The sequence below is a fragment of the Salmo salar genome, chromosome 10, assembly GCF_965601325.2.
Source record: "Salmo salar chromosome 10, fSalSal1, whole genome shotgun sequence".
NCBI lineage: Eukaryota > Metazoa > Chordata > Actinopteri > Salmoniformes > Salmonidae > Salmo > Salmo salar.
In genome coordinates, this window is record NC_138300.1 from 43,887,501 (window position 1) to 43,907,764 (window position 20,264).

A 20,264-nucleotide genomic window follows, 5' to 3' on the forward strand; every position below is an offset into this window, starting at 1 on the left:
CTGCTGCCCTATATACATAGACTTGGAATCACTGGCCACTTTAATAATGGAACACTAGTCACTTTAGTAATGTACAAATAATGTTTACATACTGCTTCACTCATCACATATATATTTATACTGTATTCTATTCTACTGTATTTTAGTCAATGACACTCTATCTAATATTTATATATTTCTTCATTCCTTTCTTTTACTTTTAGATTTGTGTCTATTTTTGTGAATTGTTTGATACTACTGCACTGTTGGAGCTAGGAACACACGCATTTCGCTACACCCGCAATAACGTCTTCTAAATATATGTATGTGACCAGTAACATTTGATTTGATTTGATTCGATTTTTCTAAATAGTAAAAAATAATAAAAATAAAGAAAAACCCTAGAATGAGAAGGTGTGTCCAAACCTTTGACTGGTACTGTATATTTTTGTTCTCTTTCCCTTCCAGCAACATGTTTCCAGCCAACTTAGTTCAAGCCACATTTCAACAGGTGAGCCCCTTTAAATCATACGCTTTCCTGTAGGACTTCACGCTCCATGTGTTCAAGTTGGATTCAGTTCTCAGTGTTTTGATTATTTGACCTCTATTGAGTTCAAGTTTCTTTCTCTGTCTTCTAATTAAGGAAGCAAACCATGAATAATCTTTAATCGTCCCTGTTCTCCGCTCTACTTCATATGAACAGTACCGGACGAGAAGTGTTCCCATTATGAAAACGCCGAAGGCCACAGTGAGTCAGAGCCTATCAGAGTCCACCACACGGCGAGCACTCATATACGGTATCCAGGACGACAACGGAACAGAGCTCCAGAACTTCTCCTTGGACCTGACTCCTCCCCCAGACGTATACTTCAAAACATTGCCGGGAACCAGTGACGGAATGAATGTCCTTGGAATCGTCATCTTCTCAGCCACCATGGGTAATAAACAAACACACACATTATTTTACATTTAATTCATTTTGCAGACACTCTTATCCAGAGCAACTTACAATAGGGAGTGCAAACATTTTCATTCTTTGTTTTTCATCCATACTGGTCCGCCATGGGAATCAAACCCACAACCCTGGCATTGTAAGCGCCATGCTCTACCAACTGAGCCACTCTGTCTTCATTGCTATTATTTGTGACATTTCCTGAAATCTTTTGCTTACATTACGTTGTTTTTGTATTTGACCAATTTCAGATGTCAAGCAAGGCCTAAATCACTGTCGGCAGAAATTAGCACTTTTCTCAGTTGATGTCTAGTGATGTGTACTATGTGAGCAGCGTCCTGTCCTGCATCCCTGACATGCTGTTTATTTTGACAGGTATAATGCTGGGCAGGATGGGGCCTAATGGCAGCGCCTTGGTCAACTTCTGCCAGAGCCTGAACGAGGCTGTCCTGAAGATTGTTGCTATCGTCATCTGGTAAAGATTTGACTACACTATACAGCAACTAGGACATGGAGTTTTTCCAGACCATATGAAGTGATCCTTATCAGGAAAAACTCCAGGTCTTAACCATAACACATTGATGTGGAGACATCACAGATATTTCTACTTGCATTCATCACAGACAGCCCATCTCCCTATTTCTCTACGTAGTGCGCTACTGCCAAAATGAGTGCAGTAAATATGGAATAGTGTCCACGGAATAGTGTCCAGGATCCTTGTTACAAATTCTACATGGCTGTGTGTATGACCTCTGACCCTGCTCCTCTTTTCCTGACTAGGTACTTCCCATTCGGTATCGTGTTCCTGGTGGCCGGTAAGATCCTGGAGATGAGCGATCCGTCGGCCATGGGTAAGAAGCTGGGTTTCTACGCTGTCACGGTGGTCTTCGGTCTGATCCTCCACGGGCTCTTCATCCTCCCGGCCATGTACTTCTTCATCACCAAGAAGAGCCCCATCGTCTACATCAGGGGCATCCTGCAGGCCCTGCTCATCGCCCTGGCAACATCCTCTAGGTAAACAACAACTCTGACCCGAACATTAACACTAGCCCTGACCCTTAATCCATCATGCGCATCAGTGGAATCCTGCAGGCCCTGTTCATCGCCTTGGAAAACTCATCCAGGTAAATAACAACAACAAACCTAACTCTGATCCGAGATCTAACCTTAGCCCTTACCCTATCCCGTTGTCTACATCTGGGGCATCCTGCAGGCGCTTCTCATCGCCCTGGCAACATCCTCCAGGTAAGGCACATTGCTGGGGCAACAACCTCCTCATGATCATGTAACAGATGGGCATCTATAACCTCACTCCTCAGCCTGAAATGTCTCCAGCTTTTCAGTGGTGTGACTGGCTAAGACTGTTTCAGGAGGGTCATTGTGTGTGTTTGGGAAGCAGAGGTTCTAGTCTTGGTGTGAGTTGGAGAAAGTGGTACTGCTAAGCAACACATTGACATCAGACTCAGGGCATGCGCGGTGTAAAAAAGCCAACTTAACTAATTGCTTAATCAGTGTTATTCTGTGAGTTGAGTGGACTTCAAAAATACAAGAATTTGAGCTTAATATATGTTAGTTTGTTTACTCAATAAACTCTGCTCGAAGTGAGTTGAATTTGAAGAAGCATGTTAAGTAAAATAACAAATCCACGTTTGCTCAAAACCACTGAAAACCAAGCCCATCATACCATATTTCCAGGCATGCTCTATACCAGGTTGATTTTCAGAATTGTTTGTTTTAATACCTGTGTTTTTGCATGTACATTGATTGGTTGATTAATCTTATGCTACACAAACATAAATAATAAGCATTTTTCTAAATGAATACAATCTGTTAGTTATTGGACTTATTGCACCCATTACTGATATGGCTGTTCCAGTTTATTTGATGTAGGTAGTCTCAATAAGTGATCTTCCCTACCCCGGCAATCATTCTCAATGCAGTTTGCGGGTGATTAAAAAGTTCAAATTGTTGGATATCCTCACGCAATAGGAATTACACATCACTTTGTGACTTGCAGGCTTGATGTGGCCTGTAAACAGTTTCAGGCCCCTTTGTTAGGGTGTAAGTAGGCCCTCAAAGAAAGGCCTTATTACTGTATGTAATATATTGTCATAAATAGTTTTTTTAAGATAACATATTCACTTTGAGACTTACTTGGTGAAGGCTAGAGGACTGAAGGCCATTGAATACAACAACCATGTATGTTTCACTAACAAATGCAGTCATGGGTGGTAAGTAACTACAATTTACTTGAAAGGCACACTGGTAAATATGCAAATAAAGGTAGAATAAATTCTCAATTTGGATTGGTCACTGAGTGTACAAAACATTAACGACACCTGCTCTTTCCATGACATAGACTGACCAGGTGAAAGCTATGATCCCTTATTTATGTCACTTGTTAAATCCACTTCAATTAGTGTAGAAGAAGGGGAGGACACAGGTTCAAGAAGGATTGTTCAGCCTTGAGACAATTGAGACGTGGATTGTGTATGTGTGCCATTCAGAGGGTGAATGGGCAAGATAAAACATTTAAGTGCCTTTTTATGTTTTTATTTAACTAGGTAAGTCAGTTAAGAACAAATTCTTATTTACAATGACGGTCTACCCCTAGTCCCTATGGGACTCCCAATCATGGCTGGATGGGATAGAGCCTGGATTAGTGACACCTCTTGCACTGAGATGCAGTACCTTAGACCGCTGCGCCACTCGGGAGCCCCCTTTGAACAGGGTATGGTAGTAGGTGTCAGGTGCACCAGTTTATGTCGAGAACTGCAAAGCTGCTGGGTTTTTCACGCTCAACAGTTTCCAGTATGTATCACGAATGGTCTACCACCCAAAGGACATCCAACCAACTTGACAAAACTGTGGGAAGCATTGGAGTCAACATGGGCCAGCATCCCTGTGGAACGCTTTCGACACCGAGTAGAGTCCATGCCCAGACTAACTGAGGCTATTCTTAGGGCAAAAGAGGGTGCATAACTCAATATTAGGAAGGTGTCCTTAATGTTTTGTACACTCAGTGTATGTTCATTCAACCTAACATTCAACTTGAGAATGATTGTTTATTCAGCTATATAGTCCCAAATGTTGAGCAAACTCATAATCCTATTCCAGCTGGTTGCCTTAAAATTGTAAGTTGAATCACCATCTTTTTTTTTCTCCCAGTGTACGTACTAGAGCTTCCTTTTATGTCACAAAAGGGGTGGGTTCCTGTAGTGTGTTTGACGTAAGAAAGGCTTAAGAAAATATGTAAGAAAGGCGCCTAACCGGAACAATAGTCAAGTACAGTACCCATTGCCGTGTTAACATTTCATAGGCACATTATGATAACCTAGCAACAGCCTTCAAATATGCCCTTATTTAAAAATAAAGAGCCTGCTAATCAAAGCATGGTAAAACATGACAATGAGGTAAAACGCCTTGGAGCATTCATGAATAGGCTAGAGGCTAAAATGTGTTTAACTCCAAGGTTAAGATCCTATTCATTTAATTAATTACACAAATACCACACACACACACCATCCCAGATATTTCAGATGCCACACATTGTTTGGTACTCTGGTATGTTTCCAGAGTTGAAACGTGTGTCAGACTGGGAGGGAGGAGGAAGGAGAGAGCAGGGAGAAGACAGGAGTGAGGAGTGAGGGGGGAGGTGAGCCGTGAGATGAGGGGGAGGGGGGAGGGGAGAGGGAGGCGAGAGAAAGGAAGTGAGAGGAAGGGGGTGAGAGGAGGGAGGGGAGAGGAGGGAGGGGAGAAGAGGGGGGTGAAAGGAGGTATTTGGTATTTTATTAGGATGAAACATGAAACATGACATAATACAGAACATCAATAGACAAGAACAGCTCAAGGACAGAACTACATACATTTTTGTAAAAAGCACACGTAGCCTACATATCAATACATACACACAAAATATCTAGGTTAAATAGGGGAGAGGCATTGTGCCGTGAGGTGTTGCTTTATCTGTTTTTTAAACCAGGTTTGCTGTTCATTTGAGCAATATGAGATGGAAGGGACTTTCATGTAATAATGGCTCTATATAGTACTACATGCTTTCTTGAATTTTTCTGGACCTGGGGACTGTGACAAAACCCCATGGTGGCATGTCTGGTATGATAGGTGTGTGTGTCAGATCTGTGTGTAAGTTGACTATGCAAACAATTTGGAATTTTCAACACATTATTGTTTATTATAAGAAGAAGAAACTAGAGCCAGCAGGATTTGCTTTTTGGAGTGTGGTGTCAAAAAAACTGAGTATCTCTTTATTAAGGACAGGTAGAAGGGAGGTGAGGTGAGAGGTGGAGGAAACGGGAGCGGGGTGTGTGTGTGTGTGTGTGTGTGTGTGTGTGTGTGTGTGTGTGTGTGTGTGTTTAAATATACTTGCGGGGACCAGAATTCCCCACAAGAATAGTACACCAACAAAGACTTGACCAATTGGGGACATTTTGTTGGTCCGCACAAGGTCAAATGCTATTTCTAGGGGGTTTAGGGATAGTGGGTTCGTTTTTTTACCTTTATTGAACGAGGCAAGTCAGTTAAGAACAAATTCTTATTTTCAATGACAGCCTAAGAACAGTGGGTTAATTTTCTTGTTCAGGGGCAGAAGAACAGATTTTTACCATGTCAGCTTAGGGATTCAATCTTGTAACCTTTCAGTTACTAGTCCAATGCTCTAATCACTAGGCTACCTGCCGAGGGTTAAGGTTAGTGTTAGGTTTAAGAAGGTTTCTGTTTATGCTGGTATCAAACCATGGGTTGCACGGGCCTATTTCAACATTCTGCCCTGTTTCTATATTGTACATCTGACCTGTCTGGAGAAGGTGAGAGAACATGAAAGGCAGAGAGCAAATAAATACATTATTTTTAATTGAACTTCCTCCTCGTGTCGGTGGCCCCTGCGGCTCTCTTAATTAGGCCCTCACTAACTCCCACAGTCAATGCTCTTTACCATTCATAACAAGTGGAGTCAAGGTCTTAAGTTTTGCTATCCACCTGGATTCAGCTGCTCTTCTCTGGCCTATGGTCCAGGAGGCTTTCATCTCCAGACTGGTGATGCGGAGGGAGGTTGTAGGGTGGTTTTGAAAGTGTTTTACCAGGTGTGTTTGTAATATGTTATTTTTTTTCAATTGTGTAGAGGTGCTGTTTGAGGCGTGTCAAAAGTGTGTCATGTCTTTGGCATCATTAAAACTGAAGACCTATTTATCAAATAACTCTCTGTAATTATTATTACGCGATTAAACTGATTAATCATGTAACTGTAATTAACTAGGAAGTCGGGGCACCAAGGAAAATATTCAGATTACAAAGTTATAATTTTCCTAATATAACTTTCAGATATTTTAATATCTGATCAATTAGTCTTCAAATTAATGAATTATTATTTACCTCACGTTAGTCTCATTCCAAACGTCGTAAATTGTTGGTTATCTGCATGAACCCAGTCTTCACTATTAGTCATCCATACATCAATTGTCTTAAAATCATTTATTTACTAACTAAGTAATTCACAGAAATGCATAACAAACAAACAATGGTTACAAAGAAATGATAGGGGAATGTGCCCTAGTGGGTTAAACCGGCATGGCGGCTTGTTAGACAAAAGGGGAGTGGGGGGTCATCTGAGGAGACACTACAGAGTTGAATATTATAACAATTGAAATGCTAATCCTTTGCACATGAACGCTCACTCATTCGGGATAAATTGCAATCAATATATATATATATATATTTACGCTCATTGTGTCGTCGGAATATCTGTTGAAAAGTTTGTTTCTGTTGGAGAGTCTGCCGCCCTCTCTCTCTCTCTCTCTCTCTCTCTCTCTCTCTCTCTCTCTCTGTCGTGGTTAGAATGGATAGTTCAGAGTAACATTCATTCATGTCATTATAGAATAGCTGTTTCGGCGGTTGTCGGTCTTCGCGTTCAATGATACCGAATTCCTAGCTGCAGACTAGTAATTAATATCAAAGACTTGTTCTTATTCTGTCGGTATCGATAGTCAAAGAGTTTAACCACGTGGTATGGTTAAAAGTTCAGCAAGAGAAATGCATGGTCTGCAACCTTTAGCCATCTCGTAATTGAGGTAAGCTGGTCTTCTCTCAAACCTTGGCCCTCTCGTTATCGAGGTAAGCTGGTCTCCTCTCAAACCTTGGCCCTCTCGTTATCGAGGTAAGCTGGTCTTCTCTCAAACCTTGGCCCTCTCGTTATCGAGGTAAGCTGGTCTTCTCTCAAACCTTGGCCCTCTCGTTATCGAGGTAAGCTGGTCTGAAGTGGGAAAACCTAGGTGGGGGTTTTATTCGGGACATAGAAAAAGGCTGTCTCATGACGCCAGGTCCTGTCTGTGTCCCTGGGGGCGTGCCAATGACTTAGTGAAACTTTAAACAGAAATACAATTCTCTCACATTAACATCATTACATAGCATCCCATCATCTCACAAATAGCTTCATCCTTATTCATTCATTTTAAACAACCATTAGATGTAAGTCTCATACCTGAGACTCTTCTATAAACATGGTTATGGTAATGTGGCGGTATTGTTTCTCATGAGTTTCACAAAATTGTACCAAACGGACCAGTTCGTAGCTGGATTCTTCACCGATCTTTTATACCTTCTACAGAATATAAATGTCGTTCGGTTCTCCAGTTCTGTGAGGTGGAAGAAATTCCTTTGTCCTCTCAATGAAAACTCACTCTCTCTCTATACTGTGGCCATGAGGAGATAGTCTCCTCCAGGAATTTACGACCTCTCTGACCACAGCAGCCTGGGTGAAAGGGGTATAGAGAAGGAGAGGGGGATGGTGCTCGCTGTACCCAAAGAGGGCAACGTCATGACAACTGTGTGACTGGTTTCTCCTATATAAATGTTGTGGCATAATGTGCATGTTATGGCAAGGACAATGTTGGTGCTCTGAATGGTCATGAGTTGTGGGATAGGACTGGAGGTTTGTACATGTGGATTTTGAATGAGGGAGTTGTCTATAGTACTGTTGTTCAATAGGTAGCTTAGGAGTGGGTTTTTTGGAACATTTTGCATAGACTAAGAGATCCCTTAGGTTGGGTTATCTGCGGAATGCTGATATAGGTCTGAATTCCTGGAGTGGGGGAAATGTATATTGTGTTTGTGTGAATGGGGCTTTAAGTCTGGAATGAAGGATTGTTTATGTCTGAGAAGGTGCTGATGAGGGGTATAATCTTGGGTTCTGTATCTCTTGGAGGGATGGAGGAACAGAGGGTCTGGGAAAGCTATGAGGGTGGAGGACAGGGATAGGATGGGGGGGATAGGGATACGGACCCAGAATCGGGAATACAGTTGAAGTCGGAAGTTTACATACACCTTAGCCAAATACATTTAAACTCAGTCTTTCACAATTCCTGACATTTAATCCTAGTAAAAAAATCCCTGTTTTAGGCCAGTTAGGATCACCACTTTATTTTAAGAATGTGAAATGTCAGAATAATAGTAGAGAGAATTATTTATTTCAGCTTTTATTTCTTTCATCACATTCCCAGTGGGTCAGAAGTTTACATACACTCAATTAGTATTTGGTAGCATTGAATTGTTTAACCGGGGTCAAACGTTTCGGGTAGCCTTCCACAAGCTTCCCCAATAAGTTGGGTGAATTTCGGCCCATTCCTCCTGACAGAGCTGGTGTAACTGAGGTTTGTAGGCTTCCTTGCTCGCACACGCTTTTTCAGTTCTTCCCACACATTTTCTATAGGATTAAGGTCAGAGCTTTGTGATGGCCTCTCCAATACCTTGACTTTGTTGTCCATAAGCCATTTTTCCACAACTTTGGAAGTTTGCTTGGGGTCATTGTCCATTTGAAAAACCCATTTGCGACCAAGCTTTAACTTCCTGACTGATGTCTTGAGATGTTGCTTCAATATGTCCACATAATTTTCCTCCTCATGATGCCATCTATTTTGTGAAGTGCACCAGTCCCTCCTGCAGCAAAGCACCCCCACAACTTAATGCTTCAACCCCCTGTGCTTCACGGTTGGGATGGTGTTCTTCGGCTTGCAAGCCTCCCCCTTTTCCTCCAAACATAACGATGGTCATTATGGCCAAACAGTTCTATTTTTGTTTCATCAGACCAGAGGACATTTCTCCAAAAAGTACGATCTTTGTCACCATGTGCAGTTGCAAACTGTAGTGTGTCTTTTTTATGGCGGTTTTGGAGCAGTGGCTTCTTCCTCGCTAAGCGGCCTTTCAGGTTATGTCGATATTGGACTTGTTTTATTGTGAATGTAGATACTTTTGTACTTGTTTCCTCCAGCATCTTCACAAGGTCCTTTGCTGTTGTTCTGGGATTGATTTGCACTTTTTGCACCAAAGTACGTTCATCTCTAGGAGACAGAACACGTCTCCTTCCTGAGGGGTATGATGGCTGCGTGGTCCCATGGTGTTTATACTTGCGTACCATTGTTTGTACAGATGAACGTGGTACCTTCAGGCGTTTGGAAATTGCTCCCAAGGATGAACCAGACTTTTTTATTTATTTTTATTTTACCTTTATTTAACCAGGTAGGCCAGTTGAGAACAAGTTCTCATTTACAACTGCGACCTGGCCAAGATAAAGCAAAGCAGTGCGACAAAAACAACAACATGGGATAAACAAACCTACAGTCAATAACACTATAGGAAAATCTGTATACAGCGTGAGAAAATTAAGTAAAGAGGTCTACAATTTTTTTTCTGAGGTTTTGGCTGATTTCTTTAGATTTCCCCATGATGTCAAGCAAACAGGCAGTGAGTTTCAAGGTAGGCCTTGAAATACACCCACAGGTACACCTCCAATTGACTCAAATGATGTCAATTAGCCTATCAGAAGCTTCTAAAGCCATGACATCATTTTCTGGAATTTTCCAAGCTGTTTAAAGGCATAAACTTAGTGTATGTGAACTTCTGACCCACTGGAATTGTGATACAGTGAATTAAAAGTAAAATAATCTGTCTGTAAACAATTATTGGAAAAATTACTTGTGTCATGCACAAAGTAGATGTCCTAACCGACTTGCCAAAACTATAGTTTGTTAACAAGAAATTTGTGGAGTGGTTGAAAAGAGTTTTATTGACTCCAACCTAAGTGTATGTAAACTTTCGACTTCAACTGTAGATGTGGGCTGTTCACCAAGGTTAGAGTTAAGGTTAGGGTTAGGGTTAGGGTACAGGTTATGGTTAGCGTTAGGTTTAGGGAAAATAGGATTTTGAATGGGACTGAACTGTACGTCCCCAAAAAGTTAGCTGCGGAAGACTGCGTGTGTGTGTGTGTGTGTGTGTTTTGTGCGCGTGTGTGTGTTTTGTGCGTGCATGCGTAACCTTCATGTCTGTCCACTGACAGGTTGAGCAGACAGACATCCAAAGAAGAAACAAACATTACATCTCAACTTGCTCTGTGCTCTGAGATTGGACATTTATGGAGAAGTAATTCTACATGTTTCCTAAGTTTCATAAGGGGGTTATTTTGGAGTTAATCATGAAACTTAACAGCTGCTGTAAATGCACCATCTGTTCTCCCCAAATCAGAATAAAGGTTCATTGTAATTGTTTGCTCTTCTAAGTTCTTTTAACATAATGAAGTACACTACTCTTTATATTGAAATAAAAAGAACAGGTGGTTATGTCGTATGGCAATAAAATGCACAAATAACATGTCTCATGACTTAATTTCCTGTTGTCCTATAATGTGTCATCCTCCTCCAGCTCTCCACAGCTCTGCCACACTGCCATCACCTTTAGCTCTGTGATGTCTTCCTTTATCTCTCCACAGCTCTGCCACAATGCCATCACCTTTAGCTCTGTGATGTCTTCCTTTGTCTCTCTACAGCTCTGCCACAATGCCATCACCTTTAGCTCTGTGATGTCTTCCTTTATCTCTCCACAGCTCTGCCACACTGCCATCACCTTTAGCTCTGTGATGTCTTCCTTTGTCTCTCTACAGCTCTGCCACACTGCCATCACCTTTAGCTCTGTGATGTCTTCCTTTGTCTCTCCACAGCTCTGCCACACTGCCATCACCTTTAGCTCTGTGATGTCTTCCTTTATCTCTCCACAGCTCTGCCACAATGCCATCACCTTTAGCTCTGTGATGTCTTCCTCCATCTCTCCCCAGCTCTAATATTGTCCTCCTCGGTCGCTCTATTTCTCCCCAGCTCTGCAACGCTGCCTATCACCTTCAAGTGCCTCCTAGAGAACAACCACATCGACCGACGCATTATCCGCTTCGTCCTCCCCGTGGGCGCCACCATCAACATGGATGGGACGGCGCTCTACGAGGCCGTGGCTGCCATCTTCATCGCCCAGGTCAATAACTACGAGCTGGACTTTGGACAGATCATTACCATCAGGTAACAGGGAGAAATGGATGACTTTTATAGTATAGGCCATCTTTTACAGAACCCTTTTAAATGAAATGGTTTGAAGCGCAGTCGCTCTGTAGATTACTCTGGTTTAATATATAGTATCAGTCAAAAGTTTGGACACACCTACTCATTCATGGGTTTTTCTTTATTTTTACTATTTTCTACATTGTAGAATAAGAAACTACATCAAAACTATCAAATAACACATATGGAATCATGTAGTAACCAAAAAAGTGTTAAACAACTCAAAATATATTTTATATTTGAAATTCTTTGAAGTAGCCACGCTTTGCCTTGCACACTCTTGGCATTCTCTCAACCAGCTTCACCTGGAATGCTTTTCCAACAGTCTTGAAGGACTTCCCACATATCCTGAGCACTTGTGGGCTGCTTTTCCTTCACTCTGCCGTCCAACTCATCCCAAACCACCTCAATTGGGTTGAGGTGAGGTGATTGTGGAGGCCAGGTCATCTGATGCAGCACTCCATCACTCTCCTTCTTGATCAAATAGCCCTTTCACAGCCTGGAGGTGTGTTGGGTCATTGTCCTGTTGAAAAACAAATGATAGTCCCACTAAGTGCAAACCAGATGGGAGGGCGTATCACTGCAGAATGCTGTGGTAGCCATGCTGGTTAAGTGTGCCTTGAAATCTAAATAAGTCACAGACAGTGTCACCAGCAAAGCACCCCCACACCATCACATCTCCTCCTCCATGCTTCACGGTGGAAACCACAAATGTGGAGATCAACCCTTCACTTACTCTATGCCTCACAAAGACACGGCGGTTGGAAATAAAAATCTAAAATTTGGACTCATCAGACCAAAGGACTGATTTCCACCGGTCTAATGTCCATTGCTGTGTTTCTTGGCCCAAGCAAGTCTCTTCTTCTTATTGGTGTCCTTTAGTAGTGGTTTCTTTGCAGCAATTCAATCATGAAGGCCTGATTCTCCTCTGAACAATTGATGTTGAGATGTGTCTGTTACTTGAACTCTGTGAAGCATTTATTTGGGCTGCAATTTCTGAGGCTGGTAACTAATGAACTTATCCTCTGTAGCAGTGGTAACTCTGGGTCTTCCATTCCTGTGGCAGTCCTCATGAGAGCCACTTTCATCATAGCGCTTGATAGTTTTTGCGACTGCACTTGAAGAAACTTTCAAAGTTCTTAAAATGTTCCATATTGACTGACCTTCATGTCTTAAAGTAATGATGGACTGTCATTTCTCTTTGCTTATTTGAGCTGTTCTTGCCATTATATGGACTTTGTCTTTTACCAAATTACTGATTGGCTCAAATGCATTAAGAAAGAAAGAAATTCCACAAATTGACTTTTAACAAGGCACACCTGTTAATTGAAATGCATTCCAGGTTACTACCTCATGAAGCTGGTTGAGAGAATGCCAAGAGTGTGCAAAGCTGTCATCAAGGCAAAGGTTGGCTGCATTGAAGAATCTCAAATATAAAATATATTTTGATTTGTTTAACACTTTTTTGGTTACTACATCATTCCATATGTGTTATTTCATAGTTTTGATGTCTTCACTATTATTCTACAATGTAGAAAATAGTAAAAATAAAGAAAAACCCTTGAATGAGTAGGTGTGTCCAAACTTTTTACTGGTACTGTAGGATGCAGGTTTGAAGTAAAATGCTTAATAATTCTACTGTATTTGAACATACTGTATAAACAAGAATATATGCATTTCATGCAGGGGTCCTCTTTCTGTTTCCAGCCCAGTGTTAGGTTCATTCCTTTCCTCCTTGTCAATCATCATTGGCTCATTGGTGAAATTAGCATTATGACAATATCTTTAATTAAATCATTCAAAAACCTTTCTTAATGCAATTGCAGACAGAAGTTGACAAACAGGAACATAGCACGAATGTTGCTGAGTAAGTTCTGCATTCAACAAAAGGTCTCAAGTTGTTTTATTAAACCGAAGTCCTGCCTTAGTGATGTCACTGACTACTTCATTACCTTTTTACTCCTGAGACCAAAACCCTGCATCCATAGCTATACAAACATAGAGTTTCAGTGTTTATCTAAAAGCTAGGCAATAAATGTCCCCTCCCCAAAGTTGATTTATTGTGGAATGTCTGAGTACTCTCTTATCTCTCACACTCCCCTGCAGAGTTCTGTCTCCGTCACACATTATAAGAGAGAGAGAGCGAAAGAAAGAGCAAACTGTGGAACAATTCTAAAACTATATAATGAATATATATATATTGTTAATCTGTAGTCTAGGACCCTATAAATGTAAGGAGGGAGGGGTCTTATATTAATAGAAGTGGAGCATAATCAATTATTCTAATACATCAAACATTTGTACAGCCCCAAATCATGACCCCTAGGTGAATCCTGACACCAGCAACAAACAATGAAACACACAGGTGTCTGCGGTTAGCCCACATGGAGAGTATTTATCTGTTACGAGAAATATAAAAATGTTAGTCACTGATTCCAGTCACCATCATAAATTAACTATATTTGGGATGGGCAACTTCAAGGGGCCGGAGTTGGGGTGCCGGAGTTGTGTCACACTTTTCCCCCATCCCGCGCAAACTCAGCTGATTAAACCAACTGCATTCTAAACTGGCCTCCGAGGACTGGAGTTACCCATCCTTGCCTATAGCATACTGGGTGTCTCCTACTGGCAGGGAGGTGATGGTGATAAGCTACATTGGTTTTAAAGGGTGATCATCAGCTGAGTAGAATATACTTTTAGATGTTCTGCCAGGCAACAGTTATCTAAAATGATCTGTCTCTTACAGTGGCGCACTGTACACGGTTCTCTAATGTATAATGGCATTAATATAAGCCACGTTTCAAAAATGTTTTGCTCACAATGCAGTGGGGAGGGTGGGAGTTCAGATTTTTTGTGGCCCCCACCCCATTCAAAGTTGCCCATCCCTGAATTAGATGAACAGATGGACTATGCATAAAGTACACTGGATGTGAAAGGGAGCATGGTAGGGGTAGAAAGAACGGGGGGATAAGGGTGAGGAACTACTGATCCAAATACACCGAGGGCGGGGGGGGGGGGGGGGGTAGAGAAAGAGAAAGACGGACAGAGAGAGAGAGAGATGGACAGAGAGAGAGACAGAGACAGACAGAGAGTGAGACAGAGGCGGACAGAGAGAGAGACAGAAAGAGAGATAAAGTGAGAGAAACGGACAGAGAGTGAAAGAGAGACGGACAGAGAGAGAGATGGACAGAGCGAGAGAGAAAGAAAGAGAACGATGGACGGAGAGAGACAGAGATGGACAGAGAGAGAGAGATGGACAGAGATGGACAGAGAGAGAGAGATGGACAGAGAGAGAGAGAGAGAGAGAGAGAGAGAGAGAGAGAGAGAAAGATGGACAGAGAGAGAGAGAAAGTGGGAGATGGACAGAGAGAGTAAAGTGCTCAGTGATGGCAGAGGAAAGCAGGATAGTGCAAAGTAATTGGGGATCAAAATAGAATGTCCCTGTGTTTTTCAGCCCGGTCGTGTTTTGGCCTTGAATCCCCTCCCTGCCATAGGGACCCCAGCTTAATGCTATTATAGTAGATGGAATTGCGTCTCTATTTTCAACAAACAACAAACAAGGCTAAAAGCATGAAGGAACTAAACTCCATCTTCCTGTCTAAAGCTACATTACATAACATGCACAACTCACACAGACTCCATTTTCAAAGCAGGATTGTCTTGGTTGTCTTTAAGTGTTTCATAATATCAATGTGAATCAGAAAATAGCGCTAATCCCTTTGAAATCATATAATTTGCCTTCAACAGTACCACAGTACCAACCAGGAAAGCAGTTGATGATTTCCATTAATATTATATCACACATAAAGACAACCTGCTTTCAAAATGGAGACCGTGAGTCACGCATGGAAGATGCAGTTTAGTTCCTTCATGCTTTTATTTCAAAGGGCTACTTTCTATGTGCTTCAACTGTAACAACGGTTCATTCAAATATTATGGTTCATGTCAGCCAATGCAAAATATGGCAACATTATGCCACATTGACAATAAGTAACAAAGTACAATATGAACTTATAGATATGGGCTCTTTTCCAATATCCAGGTGAGGATCCTGCTCAGAAGCACTGTATTGGGCATGCATTTATGGTGGTATGCTAGTATACGTACAACCAGAGGGAACATGGCTAAGTGGTGTTGTTTGGTATGGAGAAACTAGTAGTGAACTCTTTATGCTACATCAGTTATTGTATAGAGTATGGTATAATGGTGTTTATCCCACCTCCCTCTGTCTTCCAGCATCACTGCCACAGCAGCCAGCATCGGTGCTGCAGGAATTCCACAGGCTGGTCTGGTCACTATGGTGATCGTGCTAACGTCTGTTGGGTTGCCAACTGATGACATCACTCTCATCATTGCAGTGGATTGGGCATTGTGAGTACCATATGTGATCCACTTCCTCTACTGTCAGTCTTATAATTGTTTTCCCATTCCATGTTATGTGACATTTTGTGTGCGTGGGATGCATCAATGATTATTTCTGAAGTGGTCTGAGAGAGAGTTTGTTTATGTAGCATTATTCAGATGCTACCTAATTATGGTCATGTGGAAACATATCTGACTGAGTGGCACGATTCGGTCTTATGTAGCAAATCTTGAAATGAGCTGTGTTCGAATACCCATACTAACATACTGTATACTACATACTTAATGAGTACATACTATATGCTATATACTTTTAGTTCCTTTTAGTATACTGTAAACGAACACTATCCTTTCAGTTGAGTGTAATAGCGCTTCGTCTGTCTACCGAAAGTTGATGCTGTTGCTATGCAATTTCTAGCTAGCTTGTTAGCATAACAAATTACTAGCAAGACATCTCACGACTTTATTAACAATGTCCATTAAGAACGCACAACGGCTATACCACTTAGCTAAGCTAAGAACGACGTGAATAATCAAGTCAATAAACATTGGGTAGTTAGTTGGATAGCATATAGTTAACATACTGTAAAGTTGAATGTATTACTAGCCAACTAAGGTTAGGTAGCTTGCTAACATACCGGTGCATACAAGCAACTGCTGTAATGATATGCTATGCGGTTCGTAAGGCTAGCATAGCTAACAAATTGTCAGCCAACATAACTTATTTGAAGCTTATATGTATTACTTTGCTCAACATTCTCTTAACATTTGTCATAATTAATTAAAGCAATGAATATTTACTTTTTGTACTTACATTTGTAACCGCTCTCGTCGGACTTTGACTGCATAATTTCAGCCGTTTTCTTCCAATCTGAAAATGTTGTGAAGCCACGTTAATTTTCTGAAGAATTACATTATGGGCTCTAAAAGCACGGAAATAGTGTCCACTGCTGGTATACTTCAAATTTTGGTGAATGTAGTACAACATCCGGAAACTTTTGGCATACTAACTATATCCATACTATGAACAATAAGCACACCACACACTCAATTTACATCACAAATAGTGTGGTTAGTATGAGTATTCAAACACATCTATGGTGTTTTTTACATTGGATAAAAGTAGAAAATCAGAGCTAGAAAAGTGTATATTATACACTACAGGTGAGGAACAATTGGAAAGTAATTCTGCTTTGAAAGTTGATGAACTTGTAACCCCACTTTTTGAGAAAATGGCCCTTGAATGTTTTGGTACACCTACTGGAGAGCTCTTCTTTGTCTACACCCATTCAGCATTGTGCACACCCTCTTAAGTCTTAGCCCCACCCATCTCTTTAAGGATTCACATTTGAAGCCATGTGCTAAACAGAGTGAGTACTAAACAACCAAAGATTTCAAGACTAAAGGCTGGTTTATAATACATCTATCGATATGTCTGTAGACAGTTGTCGCAGTGACATCCTAAACATTTTATTGTCGTCCGACATCAAACTTGTCGTTGTCATTATGAAAAAATATAAACACAAAAACGAAAGGCTGCATCAGCCTGGTGGTCCATCCGTGTAAACACAAATGTAGTATATGTCAGTCTAGCAAACCAGGTAACTAAAAGCAACTTTCGAAACAATGTTAATGTTAACAATGTTAATGTTAACAATGCTAATGTTAAGTTAGCTGGCTAACCAGTTGAAATAATGACCATATCATAGCTGACAACATCTTAACTTTAGCTAATTTCTATGAATTATAATAAAATCACAAGAAGATCATTATTTTCAAGTAAATGGCAAGCTAATTACGGAAAATAGCTTACTGTTGTGACTGTGACTAAATAATAGCAGGTCATTCTACCAGAGAATTTTAGAACTTGGATACCTTATATTCTAATTTGACTTTAGTGCAAGTCATGTTGTTCTTCACATTACAGTCTCTTGTAAACAAACGTTATATCAAATAAAATCAAAGTTTATTTGTCACATGCACAGGATACAGAAGGTGTAAACTGTACACTGAAATGGTTACTTGCATAGTGGAGTCTTTTGTTTAGACATGTAGCTAGCTAGCTAAACAATAAACCATAATCCCAACTCATAACGTTAATACCCTGCATGAATCTGAAGGCAGCTAAAGCTAACCAACTAGGTTCAATGTTCATGAGCTAGCTAACAGTAGGCTATAACTAGCAATGCAAATGGCTCTGAGATACGAATAAGATTACTACAGTACACAGATCATACACGTAATGTTAGCTAGCGAGCCAGGAGCTAACGTTAGCTAGCTAGATATAAGTAATAAAAACGACTTTCTGACAAAATTTGAAAATCTGAAAATGTAGTTAGCTAGACTCTCTTACCCGTATACATGGATGAACACTTCTTCCTCTCTGCCATGGATGCCATGGTTGCCCTTAGCTTTCCTACTCTGCTCCCACCGGGCATTCCGCTGATTTCAAAACTTGGTCCTCCAGAAAGTGCAGAGCATTAGCAACACTTTTGCAGTTCTTCATGATATCTTTTTAAAAAACAGTGAAACTATAAATTAGTAGATGTGTTTTTTACCCCAATACTTTCATTTCTGTATCGAATTATGATACAGTTCCCATCTTTGTTTGTGAACTTCTTCATATACACTAACACACACACGCACGCACGCACGCACGCACGCACGCACGCACGCACGCACGCACACACACACACACACACACACACACACACACACACACACACACACACACACATACACACTTCTTATTCTAAACCTGACTTTCCTGCTCCTCTCCTGCTTCCAGAGACAGATTCCGGACCATGGTGAATGTTATGGGGGATGCGTTGGCCACAGGTATCATGGCCCATATCTGCAGAAAAGACTTTATCAAGGAAGGAGATGGTGTGAGTATCTGCCTGTCTTATACCCTTTTCACACTATTGTGCTGTGCCAAGCCGTACTGTGCTGAGCAGAGCTGTACTGTGCTGAACCGAGACCTACTTTGCTGAGGCTCAGATTTTTTTTAAATCACACTGTCATGCCGAGGCGTACTGTGCTTCGGAAATGTTATTTTCCAGCATGGTTCCAGCAACAATAACCAGCACAGTACGGCTCGGCTTAGCTCATTAGTGTTACTATAACTGTTGCCATCATGGAACTTAGCTAGTTCCCCACAGAGTCAAACTCCTGTCATATTCAGCTTCCTCAGGAAGAGAGCTGAGGGCAAGACACACTGAGTAACCTGGCTGCTATATCCAATTGTCCCACTCTGCTGGATGTTAATGCTATGGCTCAGAGCTCAGACCGACATGACTGTAGTCTGTCAACAACAATAGTGTGAATATATGACTTTAGTGCTTTATCAGGAATCATGATTTTTTTATGTAAAAAAAAAACCGTTTATTTTTTATTTTGAATTCACGGAGACATTTTGACAAGGACAAGGTTCTTGTTGTTTTATAGTTGAAAACCTTGCAAACCTTTTTCATCTACAAAAATAGACTGTGGTGGGCTTATCATGATGTACATTCTTTTTCAACACAAATGGATAAGCTAGAGACTCACTCACTATGTTTTGTATGAGGTATGTCTGGAAACGTTTGACTAATAATGTCTATTTATATGCCTCTAAATTTTTCTCCATCTGTACCTTAATCCATCTTCCTCTCACCCTTTCCCTTTCTCCCTCCCTCTCTCGCTTTCTTTCCATTTCTTTCAATCTCTCCCCATCCTACCTGTCTCTTGCTCTCTCTCTCTCTCTCTCTCTCTCTCTCTCTCTCTCTCTCTATCTCTCTCTCCCTCTATTTCCATTGCTCCTTCTTTCTCTCTCCTTCTCTTTTTCCACCTCCCCCTCTCTCCTAGGTGCCTCTGATCTGTGAGACCAAGCCCATGATAAACATCCAGCAGCATATGAACTGTGAGAACAACAACGGTAGCTTCCAGCCACCTCCCCAGTGCTCAGGGGTCAAACCAGACGCCTTCCCCCCCGACGTGGCCCGCCTCATGCAGCTGGAGGAAGGGGTGCGGCCCCCGCCCCCTCCGGAGAGGAAAAAGCCCCCTGTGCCTCCCAGGCAGCTGAAGAAGGATAAGGACCACTGTGCCATTGACATGAATGGCCTGGAGACCAACGTATAGGTCCCATACCTCACATCACATCACCACCACTCATCCCAGCAGGACTCATGTGGAAAGCTCCACAGTCCATCACCAGTTGGAGGCGCTCTTTTTCAACTGAGTTTCGTGGCTCAGTATGTCGGAATGAAAGGCCAACGCCACTGGAATTTATAGAGGTGAAGATGGATGAACAGATGAACAGAGAGAGCAATGATGGATCCCATCTTATTTTTTATTGTTATTGTTGACATCGAGTCACTCATTTTCATTTTCTGTTATGTTTGTGAGAAACGTGAGATTTGTGACAAGACTTGTGTCCTGTGCTTTCATGGATGGTGGATATAGTTAGGGAGCACAGGGATGGGGGAAGTACAGGCTTCTCTGAAACCTGACAGTGATGTACTGGGAAATAATTATTTTCCAGGATTCCTTCAAAGACTCCTTCTCTAAAGTGGACACAACACTAGCTGGGATAACTGAATCAC

The 20,264-nt window shown here is 41.4% G+C and overlaps 1 protein-coding gene across 1 annotated transcript in view; it reads left to right on the forward strand.

Moving 5' to 3' along the window:
• slc1a7b (solute carrier family 1 member 7b) overlaps window positions 1–19,800 on the forward strand; it is a 32,675-nt gene extending 12,875 nt beyond the window's left edge. Inside the window, exons 2-9 of the mRNA XM_014123319.3 lie at window positions 448–490; window positions 683–917; window positions 1,307–1,406; window positions 1,712–1,945; window positions 11,086–11,280; window positions 15,556–15,690; window positions 18,470–18,569; window positions 19,528–19,800. Coding sequence (XP_013978794.2) covers window positions 448–490; window positions 683–917; window positions 1,307–1,406; window positions 1,712–1,945; window positions 11,086–11,280; window positions 15,556–15,690; window positions 18,470–18,569; window positions 19,528–19,800 — 1,315 coding nt within the window. The remainder of the gene's footprint in view (window positions 1–447; window positions 491–682; window positions 918–1,306; window positions 1,407–1,711; window positions 1,946–11,085; window positions 11,281–15,555; window positions 15,691–18,469; window positions 18,570–19,527) is intronic.
• The last annotated feature ends 464 nt before the right edge of the window (window positions 19,801–20,264 follow it).